General features: G+C 37.7%; 1 protein-coding gene across 2 annotated transcripts in view; it reads left to right on the top strand.

Annotated features, from left to right (window-relative positions):
• Positions 1-12,087, top strand: part of LOC149152190 (proteasome subunit beta type-1-like) — a 130,600-nt gene extending 118,513 nt beyond the window's left edge. The window contains exons 7-9 of one of the 2 annotated variants that reach the window (XR_016263809.1): positions 11,562-11,648; positions 11,821-12,010; positions 12,046-12,087. Coding sequence is in view for 1 of the 2 variants with exons in the window: in XM_089446122.1 (XP_089302248.1) it covers positions 11,562-11,648; positions 11,821-11,895 (162 nt within the window). In the remaining variant the exon portion in view is untranslated. Of the gene's footprint in view, positions 1-11,561; positions 11,649-11,820 lie in introns of both variants that reach the window. The other variant, XM_089446122.1, reaches the window with a different exon arrangement.
• Positions 12,088-14,037: the final 1,950 nt, after the last annotated feature.

The following is a 14,037-nucleotide window of genomic DNA, read 5'->3' as shown; positions in this document are numbered from 1 at the left end:
GAATGCGAAGTCAAAGACTTATTTGCTATGGACTCCTAGGGACTCTATCCCTTACATATCCTTCTATTCTAAGTTTTGAATTGTTTTCCTATATGTTTTGATTTCTAGAACTTGTAGGTCTAACATGTCTTGTTAGAACACCATTTGTTTTTAGTTGTAGGTTTCCCTCAAGATTGGATTAAGAGGGAGGTCCACCAATTTTCCGAAAGATAAGTATTATGTTCTTTGTTTCATTTTTTGATGTTTGGCTTTTCACATCAAGACTTGTTTGAATTATATGCTAATAACCTTTTATATTTTTTGTGTTAGGAAATCTTGATGAATACTCAAGGGTTATGGAGGAGACTTCAAAGGATAGACTTGAAGCATGGAAGAAGTTCAACCCTTCAAGAATTAATGTCATACAAGGTTTGTTAAGGAATAACTCGAGGGATGTTTTAATACTATAAGCTTTGTTATCAAGTTCTCTTCATGCAAAAGGTACAATGGTTCTTTCTTTTATAATTTACTTTACATTACTAACATCGTTATGTCTAGGGTTTTGAATCACAAAGATTCTTGTTTGGGTGATTAATCATTAGATTGAATCTACCCTCATTATATTATCATTCTTGTGAAACCCTAAAAAGGTTCACCATAAAACCCTAACCCAAGGGTATGGCGATGCTAATATGGAAACCCTAGTCTACTTAGGGTTGTCGATGAAATTTAGAATTCCTATTCTTTTGATGTTTTGGTATTGTTATGATAAAGTCCTTAGTCCTTTAGGGTTTGTTATCCAAAGTTATGTATTGAATCCCTAGATCTCTAGGGTCTGATGAATTAGGGTTTATGAGAAAAATCGTTATAATATCTATAGTGAGATCCTAGGAATGAAGCGCTAGGTGTATGTTCGTTTGTCTAATCGAAACCCTAGCCTAGTCAAAATTGTTGTATGTTCAACTTTAATGTATTGATATTTGTGTCTTGGGTTTAGCTAGTACATATTGTTGTATGCTGTGCATGATTATGAAATCCTAGATATGTATATATGCTAACCTAATTGTTGATGCCCATAGTTTCTAAATTCCAGGGTTTGTAACAAAGCCCTAGTAGAAGTTTGATATTCTAGGATATGATGATATTGTTTATGATATGATGATTAATTCTAGGTTTTGCAACAAACCCTAGTAGAGTCTAATTTGTATAGTGGAATTGTTATTTGATTGAATTGTTGATATGTAAGGATTTGTGTCACTAAGATGAAATCTAGGGTTTGTAATGGATCATAGTAGAATCTGTCATATATCTCTGAAAATAATATCGAGGCCCTAGATAGAATGAGATTGATTTCTTGATTAAGTCGGGTTTGTAACAAAACCCTAGCAAGAAGTTGAAGATTAGAAGTATGTGTCTCTTGTTGATTATGAACCTAACTAAATTTAGGTATTTGATGTCTAAAGTCTAATGCTTCCATTATTGTATTGACGCGATTCTGATATAGTTAACTTATGCTTTTGTATTTGGTTGTATTTGTTGTTTAAGTTGTGCAGGTACATAATCTTCGAGATGTTGGAGATATTCGTAAGTAAAGTTGACTTGATAATATTGGTAAACATGATGAAGAATGAAGATGATCATGATGATCTTGATGTTGTAAAATGGAATGAAGCCATGATAGGTTCTTTGATGTTGATCTCCCCAAATTAAGAGGGAGGGCATATTATGATAGTCATGATGGATACCTTGAAGAAGAAATTGGAGAATGAATGAAAGTACTACAATGTATTGAGGATGTCTTGGTGTTGTTGAAGAAATGAAAGAAGAAAAGCTTTCGACTAGTTGCATATGAATAACTTGATATAAGTGGCATCAAGATGATTGAAGACCTTGAAGGTTTGTGTTTACTTGTATGTATATTTGAAAGTTTATTACTAATTGGGGTTTGTGCTTGTCTCTCCATAAACAGGTTGAACACTCTGGGAGCATGCTTGGACAAATGGATATATCTAGTTTATTAGGGAGAGATGAAGCATCTAATGGTGGATGCTTGGGAGGACATCTAGCTAGCCTATGTGTGTTTGATGTCTAGATCCCGAAGAGGGAGGGTGGCGTTGGTCTTGGAGCTCTGACCTTGGATACACACTTAGATCCCTGGGTTGATAGTTAGTTAGTAAGCCTAATGATACCTAGACTAGCTGAAAGCTTTAGTCCATCTTAGTCCCACCTGGATAGATTACCCTGGTTAGGAATTTAGTCCGTAGCACTGAGTGTGATGAACTTTTCGTAGTTCCTTTTGGATATCTTCCATGTAGCTCTATAGATATAGGTAATTATGAATACCTCCTTACTTAAGAGGGAGTGTTGAAGAATGTAACTAGTGTTGGTCTTCATAATTACATTTGAAATGTATTTGTCAAAAGAAAGAAAAAGAAATTTTATTATTAAATAAATTGACTTATTAAAAGTTTGGGTTTCATGCTTGGGTCAATTGCTTTTAGGTCAAAGTCTCCATTGAAGACTTCTAGGGTTTATGTTAAGTGTTCTTGTCCATGTCACAATGTTAAGAACCCTTCTTGGGAATTATTTGTCAAGAAAGAAAATTATTTTAATATAAATAAGGTCAATTAGGCTTTCTCCACCAAGTCGGCCTCAAGGAAGGACAAGTCGGGCTCATTAAAAGAATTTGATCACCTAAGATGACTATATATAAGCAACAAATCAATTCATTTGGAGGACATCTCACACAAGTTCGAATTGGAGTCGCTGGGAAGCAGAAAAGGTGTGAAGCTCAAGAAGGAAGCTAGAATCGAAGTTTTTGGGTCTCTCTCTCACTCATGTGCAACGAAATTCTGAAGTTGCACCAAGGTCGAAGCTCTGAAACTGTTGCGTCGAGGTCGAAGCTGTGAAGCTATTGCATCAAGGTCGAAGTTGTGAAGTTGTTGCATCAAGGTCAACGCTGTGAAGTTGTTGCATCAAGGTCGAGGAGGTTGCCGCATCAAGGTCGAAGCTGTGAAGTTGCATCAAGATCAAAATTGTCAAGTTGCTAGGCGGAGGCTATTGAAATCGCTAGATCGAAACCGCAGTGCTGAAGTTGGGTTGAAGTTTTGTTGCTGAGAAGCCGAAATTTCTAGATTGTTGCAGGGTTGAAGCTTTTGGATATGAAGAGACTACTAAATCACCTTGGAAGGCTAACTTGGTGGAGGAAGGTCTGTTGGTATAGGGTCTTGGTCTATCTCATTTGAATTACTGAAGAGTTCTTGACTGGGTTTCCCCCTAGCTGTGCACCTACATCTGGTGTCCTTGATTTTCATGTTTTGGTTTTGGTAATTGCTTGATGAACCAAGATAAAAAGAACATAAGAAAAACAATAATAACTCAAAGAAATCACAATTAATTATCAACAAGAGAAAATCTTTCTGCCTTTCTGATTTTCCAACTGTTACGTCTTGAACAACATGCTCCACACCTATCTCTATGTTGAACTTATCCAACAAATTACATAACAATGGAGCATCCTCAAATTTTGTTATTAACAAATGCATCAACAGATTTAATAAACATTGCCTCTCTGGGACACAAACAAAAATTTTAACAGGGTCCTGCCCCTCCCATCAGTCCAACCATTCAAGAAAACTATGCTGGTGGTCTTCTCCCAGGACTTCTTCAACTTCAATCTAGAGATACAATTTTTTTTTTGGTACTATATTATTATTATTTGAATAATTTCCCACCATTAATTGATTCTAACTTGTAAGTAGAGGAGTGTTTTCCAAGGCCGACAATTGCAGCAATATCAAACATTGCCTGTTAGAAGGTGTTATTTTGGCAATGTAAAGGGCATATCTCCCCACAAGAGGTGTTATCTTGTCTGCTTCTTCCTTTTCCTGTTCTCAACGACAAAATGAATGAAAGTTTGTGCCCTAGGTTTTGTCCTTGGAACAAAGAACAATGATGTGGCAGCAGAAGCAGTAACATGGCCTGTAGAAGCATTACAGGCGATATCACTCTCCATGCCCCAGGAGGAAAGACGCAGAGTTGGGTTCCTTGCTAGAGCCTAGAACAGTTGCTGCAAGCCCCATTAACGAGCTTGTTTTTTGAGTTTTTTTTGTTGAACTGCATCACAATCTGTCTGCTTCTTCCCTTTCCTTTTTTCTATGTTACCGGATCCGTCAAGCCTAATGGTTGGATCCACGGATCCCTGGATTGGAGAGGAAAGATGCAGAGTTGGGTTCCTTGCTAGAGCCTAGAACAGCTGCTGCAAGCCCCATTAACGAGCTTGTTTTTTGAGTTTTTTTTGTTGAACTGCATCACAATCTGTCTGCTTCTTCCCTTTCCTTTGTTCTATGTTACCGGATCCGTCAAGCCTAATGGTTGGATCCACGGATCCCCAGATCGGAGACGGAGACGGATCCAGAGCCGGATCCGCAGAGATACGTCCAGCTTCTCTCTGAGGCTCAAAAAAAATCGTCAACTTCAATGCATAATTCTGTAGTAATCTAGCAAACGCCAGCACAAAATTCCAAAACGGGAAATTCCACTGTTCAGTCACAAATGAATGAAAGAATCAGCGTCCGGGTCACTGAATTAATTAACCGACGTTGGCCACCAAAATAATGTAGGGAGTTGGCCCGGACAATTTATTATTTTTATTTTAATTGACCACATTATAAGCTTTAGTACAAGACAGTGAATGTCCGTGAAAACAATGAATCAACGTATTATATAGTAATCTATAGCGATTTTTATTCAGATATTTTGAAGTTTAAAAAGTAAGCTTTTATTCAGATATTTTAAAGTTTAGAAAGTGAGTTTTATTTATATATTTAGATACTTTAAATTTAAAAAGTAAGTTTCTGCGTCGACTAGAAAACAATGAATCAGCGTATTATAATCTATGGCCATTTTTATTCAGATATTTTGAAGTTTAAAAAGTAAGCTTTTATTTAGATATTTTAAAGTTTAGAAAGTGAGTTTTATTTATATATTTAGATATTTTAAATTTAAAAAGTAAGTTTTTAATTAGATATTTCAAATTTTGGAAAGTAAACTTTTATTTATATATTTATTTGAAAGTTTAAAAAAAAAGTTTTATTTTAATTAATTTTAAAGTTTTTTTTTTCAAGTTTAAAAGGTAAGTTTTCTAAAATAACTTTAATAATTTGCATTACAACTAATAATTAATGTTTAAATACATTATTCAGATAGATTGAAGTTATATATTTAAACACTCATATGTTTTTCATTTTTATATAAATTTAATTAATATCTATAAATGATATATTAAGTCATGAATTATTTATATAATAATTATTTATTGTATGTAAAAATTGTATATTAAAAAATTAGCATATGTTTTATTTTTATATTTATACAAATTTAGTTTTTATTTTATATTTATATAAATTTTAATTTTAAAAATTATAAAATATTTTATATTTGCGTGTACTTGCCGTTTCCGGATCCTGGTTGTTCAAAAAACTGGCCCGTATCCCGATCCGGATCCGAATCCTGGTAACTTAGCGTTTTTTCAATGACAGAATGAATGGAAGGTTGTGCACCAGGTTTTTAAAACAGTGCGAAACACGCATGTAAAAGAATATTGAATCAATTGATTAACCATGAGCAAGCTGAAGCTCAATAATAATACATAGATATTTACAATAATAGAAACATCAAGTTTCTATGTAGAATATGGAAACAATCAGTTTCATCTAAGAAACTGCTAAAAGAATAAAAATAGCAACAGCTAAAAGAATGAGCATTAAATACAAAATAGGAATATTCTAATACCCTCCCTTAATGCTCAATCTATTTACAACACCAATAGACCCTCTGAATTTTAGAAATTTATCAGGACCAAGAGGCTTGGTGAAAATGTCGGCGGGCTGCTCTGTTGTGGGAACATATTGCAACTGAACTGAGCCGTCTTCAACACGCTGGCGAATGTAGTGGCAATGAGTTTCCACATGCTTTGTTCGTTCATGAAAGACTGGATTCTTGGCAAGTTTGAGCACTCCCTGATTATCACAAAACAAAGGAGTAGGCTCTGTCTGAGAAACATGCATATCTGCAAGCATACGTCGAAGCCAAACTGCCTCACAGGATGCCTTAACTGCTCCCCGATACTCTGCTTCTGTTGAGGAGAGAGCCACTGCCTGTTGCTTCTTACTAGTCCAAGTAACAGCACCGGATCCTAGACTAAACACATACCCAGCTGTAGATTTACGGTCATCAACCGAACCGGCCCAGTCAGAATCAGTGTAACCACTGAGTATAGGATTGGAACTTCGAGTGTATAGGAGGCCATAATCAGAAGTGCCACGCACATATCGTAGCACACGCTTTGCTGCTATCCAATGATCAGCTTTAGGAGCTGACATGAAGCGGGAAATGTAGCTTACTGCAAAACTGATGTCAGGTCTGGTAGCAGTAAGATAGATGAGACTGCCCACTAATTGCCTGAATAAAGTTTCATCCACAAGGGGAGAGGATGACTGTGCTGAAAGTTTGAGCCCTGGTTCCATAGGAGTCGTGGCCGGTTTGCAATCCTGCATTCTGAACCTGTCCACAAGATTTTTGGCATACTTGGACTGAGAGAGAAAGATCTGATTTTCAGTCTGCCAAACTTCAACCCCCAGACAGTAATGAAGAAGTCCCAAGTCTGTCATCTCAAAAGTTCTGCATAAATCTTGTTTGATCCCATTGATCAAATGTACAGAGCTGCCAGTAATGATAAGGTCATCCACATAGACAACCACAAACAAGATATCATCACCAGTATGCTTGATATACAGGTTTGCATCAGATGGGCTCCGCTGAAAACCCTGATCTGTCAGGTACTGATCAATTTTCATGTACCAAGCCCGAGGAGCTTGTTTCAATCCATAGATTGCTTTAGCTAACCGACACACTTTCTGTTCTTGACCAGCCACCTTGAATCCTGGAGGCTGCGTCATGTAGACTTCTTCTTGGAGATCACCATTTAGGAAAGCACTCTTTACATCCATCTGATGAACTTTCCAATTGAACTGAGCTGCTAGGGCAAGCACAAGCCTTATGGTACTCATCTTGGCTGTAGGAGCGAAAGTCTCCTCATAGTTGATGCCTTCCTTCTGTGAGAACCCTCGAGCCACAAGACGAGCTTTATACTTGTCTATGGTTCCATCAGCTTTATATTTCACTTTATACACCCATTTGCAGCCTATGGGTTTTTTCTCTGCAGGAAGATCAGAAAGTGTCCATGTATGATTCTTCTGAAGACTCTGGAATTCAGCTTCCATAGCTTGTTCCCACTCAGATGTACCCTTAGCCTCTGAATAGGTTTGAGGCTCAAAAATACTATGTAGGTTAGCCATAAGAGCAAAATTGACTGTAGACTGTTGTCTGTTCTTATGTCTAGAAGTTCTACCTTCAATGAGCTCATCATCCCGGAGATCACCAATGGTTTTAGCCCACCATTTAGGCCGAAGAGTAGAAGAACCAATATCAGGAGTAGAGGAACCAATATCAGGAGGAGGTGAAGACTCAAGAGCAATAGGGGCCGCAAGAGGAGGGTTATTTTCTGGAGGAAGCTCAGATAGAGTATTATCAAATACTGATGCTACATCATCCCTCCCATCAGGTGGACCGACAGGAAGAAGAACACTGTGAGGCTGATCCTCAGAACACTGTTTAGAAGAAGAAGACTGAAAGAATCCTCTGTCCTCATCAAAGACTACATCCCGACTGAAGCTAAGACGACCAGTGGCTATATCTATCAGCCTATAGGCCTTGTGATGATCACTGTACCCTGTCATCATGAGTTTCTGACTTTTGGAATCAAACTTAGAGCGCTTAGCAGCTGGAATCCAAACATATGCAACTGAGCCAAATACTTTGAGATGACTGATCTTAGGCTTACGGCCAGACCAAACCTCTTCAGGAGTCTTCCCTGTCACAGCATGAGTGGGTGATCGGTTAAGAAGGTAAACAACAGTAAATACTGCTTCAGCCCAGAATCTGTTTGGAACACTCCTGTGTTGTAACATGGAACGAGCCATTTCAACAACCGTGCGGTTGCGGCGCTCGACAACACTGTTCTGCTGAGGAGTGTAGGGTGCGGTTAACTGACGTTTGATGCCATGAATATCACAGAAATTGGCAAAAGCTGAAGAACAAAATTCCCCCCCATTGTCGGTCCTAAGAGTCATGATGTTACAGCCAGACTCTTTTTCAACTAAGATTTTAAACTTCTGAAAGGTACTAAGTGCATCAGATTTATTTTTTAGAAAATACACCCACATCTTTCTACTGAAATCATCTACAATAAGTAAAAAATATTTGCAAGCAGTGATAGAAGCTGTATTCATAGGACCACAAATATCAGCATGAAGTAGCTGGAGTACCTTAGATGCGCGCCAAGATTCTCCATTCTTGAATGAAGACCGATGTTGCTTTCCCGCTTGACAGGCGCCGCATACCCCCAACTGCTGAGTCTGAATATCAGGTAATCCTGATACAAGTCCCTCCCGGGAGAGCTGAGAGAGATACTGCATATTTAGATGCCCATATCGCTGATGCCAAAGAGTACTGATGGGAGAGACATGGGCTGCTAGAGCCACTTCTGGAGAGTCACCGGTGTCAAGTAGCCTATATAGACCATGGTCCTCTAGGCCAACAACAACTGTTAGACTAGTCTCCCTGTCAATAATGGAGCACTTGTGTGCACTGAACACAACATCAAGCTGAGGAGAATTCCTCATAATCTAGCTGACAGACAGCAGATTAATTTTCATACCAGGAACATAGTATACATTCAGAAATATGAGTGTGCGCCCACCAGACTGAATTTGAACTGTACCTCTGCCAGCTACTGTGTACTTTTCACCTCCGCCAAATACCATGGAATCACTGAAAGGTGAGAAGTCAATAAACCAGTCACGCCTGTGAGAGAAATGGCGTGATGCACCAGAATCAATGTACCATGCAGAAGAAGGAACATGATCTGAAGACCTTTTAGCCATAAAGGCGTAAAAAGCTTGATTTCCTTCTAACATCAGATTGATGAGCGTGGCCATTTTACCAAAGACAATACAGAAGTCCAGCAAAAATATATCTCCACAGTCTAAAAAAATAGCAGATTCCACTGCTGTAGTTGTACCCTTCTTTCACAAGTCTTACACTGCTGTTTGAAGTGATTTTATTGACTATACAACTGCCGGTTTAACACAGGCTGCAGAACAAATTCTCCACAGGCAGCCTTAACAAATTCTGCATAGACTGAAGCTGTCCACGCTGTTCTGGTCAAGGTATATCCAAATCAATATGGATGAGATTTGGGCTCGACTAATGATGCAATCTGGAACTTTTACGTAATAGCGCAGCGCTGGTAAAATTAACAGCCGCAGTGTGTCTTATCAACGGATGACCTGACGACAATGTTTTGCAATGTCGTTAGTGGTTGGTCATTTATCAGCAGCAACACCACCAATTTGGAACGACAAATCTGAACTCCCGCTGCGAATGGCACCCGAAGACAGTTCCAAAACGGACACTTTTCAGCACTATCCGCAAAATCTGCGATATGAAGCAGCCGTCTCTTTACACCTGTTTCTTTGAAATCGGCGGTGGCCGCTCGATCGACCCCACGCGATACTTGGTTTTCGATTCCACAAATGCAGCGATACCCTCTAGCGCTCTTCACAATCTCGTTCTGCTCAATTGACTCCACGTCCTTCAGTTTGGTGCTCCCGGGGCCAATCGTTGCGGATATGAGATAGCGTATTCACCGCGAATTTTCCAAAGCTCGCAGAATTTTCAAAAGGCCACCAATTCGAATTTGGAACCGTGACTGTTCCAAACAGCAGTTCTACAGGCCCCAAAAAAAATTTGAAGTCGATCAACACAGTGAACTGCTCTAGCGAAGGGTCGTCCGAGCCCAGCGTCGCACTCTTACCGCGAGCTGCTCGATCACGTTCCTCCGACGTTTAGTGCAAAAAAAATTGAATTCAAACAATGATGAGGCGGGATGGGAGTAGTAGTTCGCCAGTACGAAGCACGAGGGCAGTATATCAAACCTCTAAAACGACACCAGAAACCCTCACGAGACCACAGGAGGGTAACTCAAATAGCGAGAAGGCAAATTTCGAAAAGAAGCATGAAATTTTTTTTCAAACAACTGAAAAATTATTTCGAGAAAACGAAGCTTCGAGGTCGGAGAAAGTGTTGACGAGGATACCCGTGCCGCTGGAAAGTGCCTTCACGTGGTTCTGTATTTTTGTAAAATAATCAGATGTTGAAACTTCAAAAACTGCATTAAACTAGTTTTAGTTTTTAAATTGAGAACGTAATGTATTCTTGTTTCAAAAATCTGTTTAAAAACCAAGAAAATGAGACCTGGGATATTGATATTCTCCACGATAAACTGTGTAGAATTGAACTGGACAATCCAACAAAACATATTTGGCACATAAAAATTGCCGCTTTCCCCTCTGCTATCTAAATGGATGCTCTTCCTTCTGTTGAAAACAGCAAAGCTAGAAAATGAAAAATTATGTCCAAAATCTGTTCTTAAAGAGAAGATGCAACTTGTCTGCCCCCCTTTTTTGGCAAAACTTGGGAAAAAGTTGGTCGACATGTGAGTTTTTCATTTTCTGTATTTTGTGGGAGTTGTCAGTAAATTTCTCGGCTGTGGCTGAGATGCTGATTTCTCTGTAACTTGGGCTTTTTTCTCTGCAAGTTTTGCTGAATTGTTCAATCCACTTTTACGCGTTGTGTAGGATTAGTTTGACAAGTAACTCACTTCTCTATGGAATCTTATTTAGAGTTAGGGTCATTCACTAAAACAATTAATGTGTGCATCTTCTATTTTGATGTATGCTATGTCCAGACTCCAGCTATGCATATTATTCAAAATTTTCTAAAAACTAACCAACCTGTGTCTGCCCCTGTATCTATATCTGTATTAGTATCTGTGCCCTATTAACTTAGTTTGCACAGGTCACTTTTAGCAAATAAGCAATCAACTCAGTAGTTGGAGTTTGTTTTCTTTGAAAAGACCATCATAAACAACCGGTATAATTTACTTCTGTATTTGGCTGCTAAACCATTGTACATAGTTAATCACTTTTCATTTGAAATATTTGAAATTCACATCTTTGAATTTAGTATTATGTATATATGTACTTCTCTTTTTCCTCATAAATCATTTATCTCATGTTAGATACTATGGTACATGCTCAAGTGACTGCAGAAATTGCATGCAAAATTTCGTGTCTGCCCTATAGTTAGTCTTAGACTAACAGCCTGACAGCTCCTACATTGCTTGTGCTTCTGGGCTGATCTGGCCACTTGGGAGGACCACCCTTTGCCAGAATGTACTGAAACTAATATCCATTATGGGCCATACCTTGGAAATGTATTTTATACAGTCGGATATGAGAAAATGCTGCCAAGACATGGACTGTAAATTTTTACCTTGTTGTCTAGTAGTGTTTCGAGAGTTTGGGCAACCATTATTGAACTTGTTAGGGTTTGTGTTTCTCCGCAGTATTCATTAGTTTTGAAACAGTAAATGTTTGGTAAACTTTCATGTGGAGCAGGATGCTACAACTCCACTATTGGAATCAGAAGCGGTTGACTTGGTGAAGGATGTATTTGCTTCAGCTGCTGAAAGAGACATATACACTGTGCTGCTTCTATCTCGTTCTTTTTTATTTAAAATTGTTTTACTGGGAAATCTCGTGGAAAATATTTGTAATCTGTCGTGTTGGAATTGACTAGTTTTTTTTTTTCAATTTGTACTCCGTTACAATTCAAGCATCTTTTGTTTCCTCCTGACAAGGTTGCCATATGATTCAGGGTGATGGACTGGAAATAGTAGTTGTCAATGCAGAAGGTGTCAAACGAGAGTTCTTGGAGTTGCGTCGTGATTGATCCAATGAAATTGTTAAATCGGGTGTCATGCTCGATCTGATGGTAGACTATGCTTATGTCCAGGTCCGCGGATTAAGATCAAATGAAGCTTGCTCTATGAGGGCATTTATGTTGTAAATGAAGCTTGCTCTATGAGGGCATTTATGTTGTCATGTGCTACTTTGGTTTAAATTGATTTTGTTCTTAAGGATATTTCTTGTTGTGTTTTATGTCACTTTACAGTTTTAGTATAGATGTAGCATCTGTACATGAGTGTCAACATTTAAATGTCGGCTCGATATGGAGAGATGTAGTGTTTCTAAGATGAAGTATTAAATCAAAAAATAATAATAATAAAACATAATATCAACATAATGAAAAATAAAAATAATACATCAATTCAGTTTGTCACATTATAATGTTATTAATAATTTCAAACAAATTAAAAAAAATGTCATATGTTCTAGCATGAATATTCCCACTGTTGATAACTTGATGAGGTTGAATACTTCTTGTAAAGTGTGCTGTCATTGATATGTCCAACTTTTCAGGTGAACACTTACCCATCTTCAAGGACATTAATCATTTATATTTGTCAACATAATATTTTAGAACATATAAACAAATTTGATCAATAAACTTATAATTAAAAATAAAAATATTTTTAATTACTTATATGTGAATATAAATATAAAACATGTGTAAGAAATATACTTCATATGTGTATTGGCAAAATTTTAATAAAATAAAAAATAAGAATATTTTAATATAAAGATGTGAAATCTATGTAAATATAAATAATATTGTTTTTTTAAGTCTAAATGAACAGGTAAGGGTTTTATACAAATAAAGATTGGGTTATTGGCTAGAACCCTTACTTTTTTTTTTCTGATTTTTGTCAAAAAAAAAAAAGTGATCAATCCACAAAATATGGTTGCCAGCTCTAGGATTGCATTTCCTTCCTACATTGAATATATTTCTACTGATAATTCGGCAAAGTCTCTAGAATTAAAATATATTTACAAAGCAACATAGATCTTCAAGATTGTATTAAAAAACTCATAAAAAGCAATATATCTAAACATTGAGCCCATCCATCAATAACAACCAAGGCTAGAAGTACTAGACCCTCGCGAGTGGCGAGTCTTTTTTGCTCGTTGGAGCAACGCTGGATCCAATGCCCCCCAAGTTGAGCTAAGCATTGCTAGGATTGAAGTCCTCCAAAGTAGAGATCTGAGCACTAAGAAAATTAACTTGCATGCGGAAACTAGTGATAAATTGCTCCACACTGCTATGTTGCAGGGCTAACTTGGCTTCCAAGAAGAGCTAGAATGATTGTTTGTCTTTCTACCATATCTTCCAGTGATTGCATTGTTGCCAATAGTGTCTTGACCGAATTCAATAACCTGTCAAGCAACATACTGGCATTGACATTCTCACGAGTTGATGGAGGTTCCACCATTTTAGTAGAGAGCCACTGCACCCATTAGCCAACACACAAAAAAGCTTTATCCTCGCACTAGAACTAACATGAATCAACAACACGATAGTTTATGAAGTTGTTGTCACTGCGACAACGACCCTCCAAAATTTTTGCATATGTCAATTTGGAGTCTACGATAATTGTCGTTTCAAGCCTCCCTGAGTCGTCATGTTGTTTGATTTGTCATCTATGTGTTTTCTCCTAATGTGCATCCCCCTAAATCAATGTTTTTTAAGCTTCGTCACTTAACCATTAGAAGCGCTTGAGTTAATTAGTCCATGATTAGGTGGATCTTTCTAGACTTAGAAACTTGCCTTATCGACAAGCACACACTCGAAAGAACATTCAAAAGCACTAAAAAGCAAACAAATCTCTAACAAATAGCAAAAGTGCACTTTGAGTTGATGAAGACATGCACTTGGGTTGGGCGCACTCCTTCATGTCGAAAACATTTGCACTGTCCAATTCCATGCATGAGGTCGCACTCCTAGGAAATAGGAGCCCACTTAATCCCTTTTAACTAACCCTTTCATACGACAAGTGGCACTCATGCATGAATCAGTTTTGCATGTTAATTTCTTTAAATAAACCCAGATAATCATTCTTTACATAATCATTTCAGTTGAGTTGAGCGCACAAGGGAATCAAGAAGCTCTTCATCAGATAGTGTTGCAAGTAAC

The sequence above is a fragment of the Pinus tabuliformis genome, chromosome 9 (assembly GCF_031772625.1).
Source record: "Pinus tabuliformis cultivar Carrire ecotype Pingquan chromosome 9, CPIR1, whole genome shotgun sequence".
Taxonomy (NCBI): domain Eukaryota; kingdom Viridiplantae; phylum Streptophyta; class Pinopsida; order Pinales; family Pinaceae; genus Pinus; species Pinus tabuliformis.
This window is presented reverse-complemented; position numbering and strand designations above follow the sequence as displayed.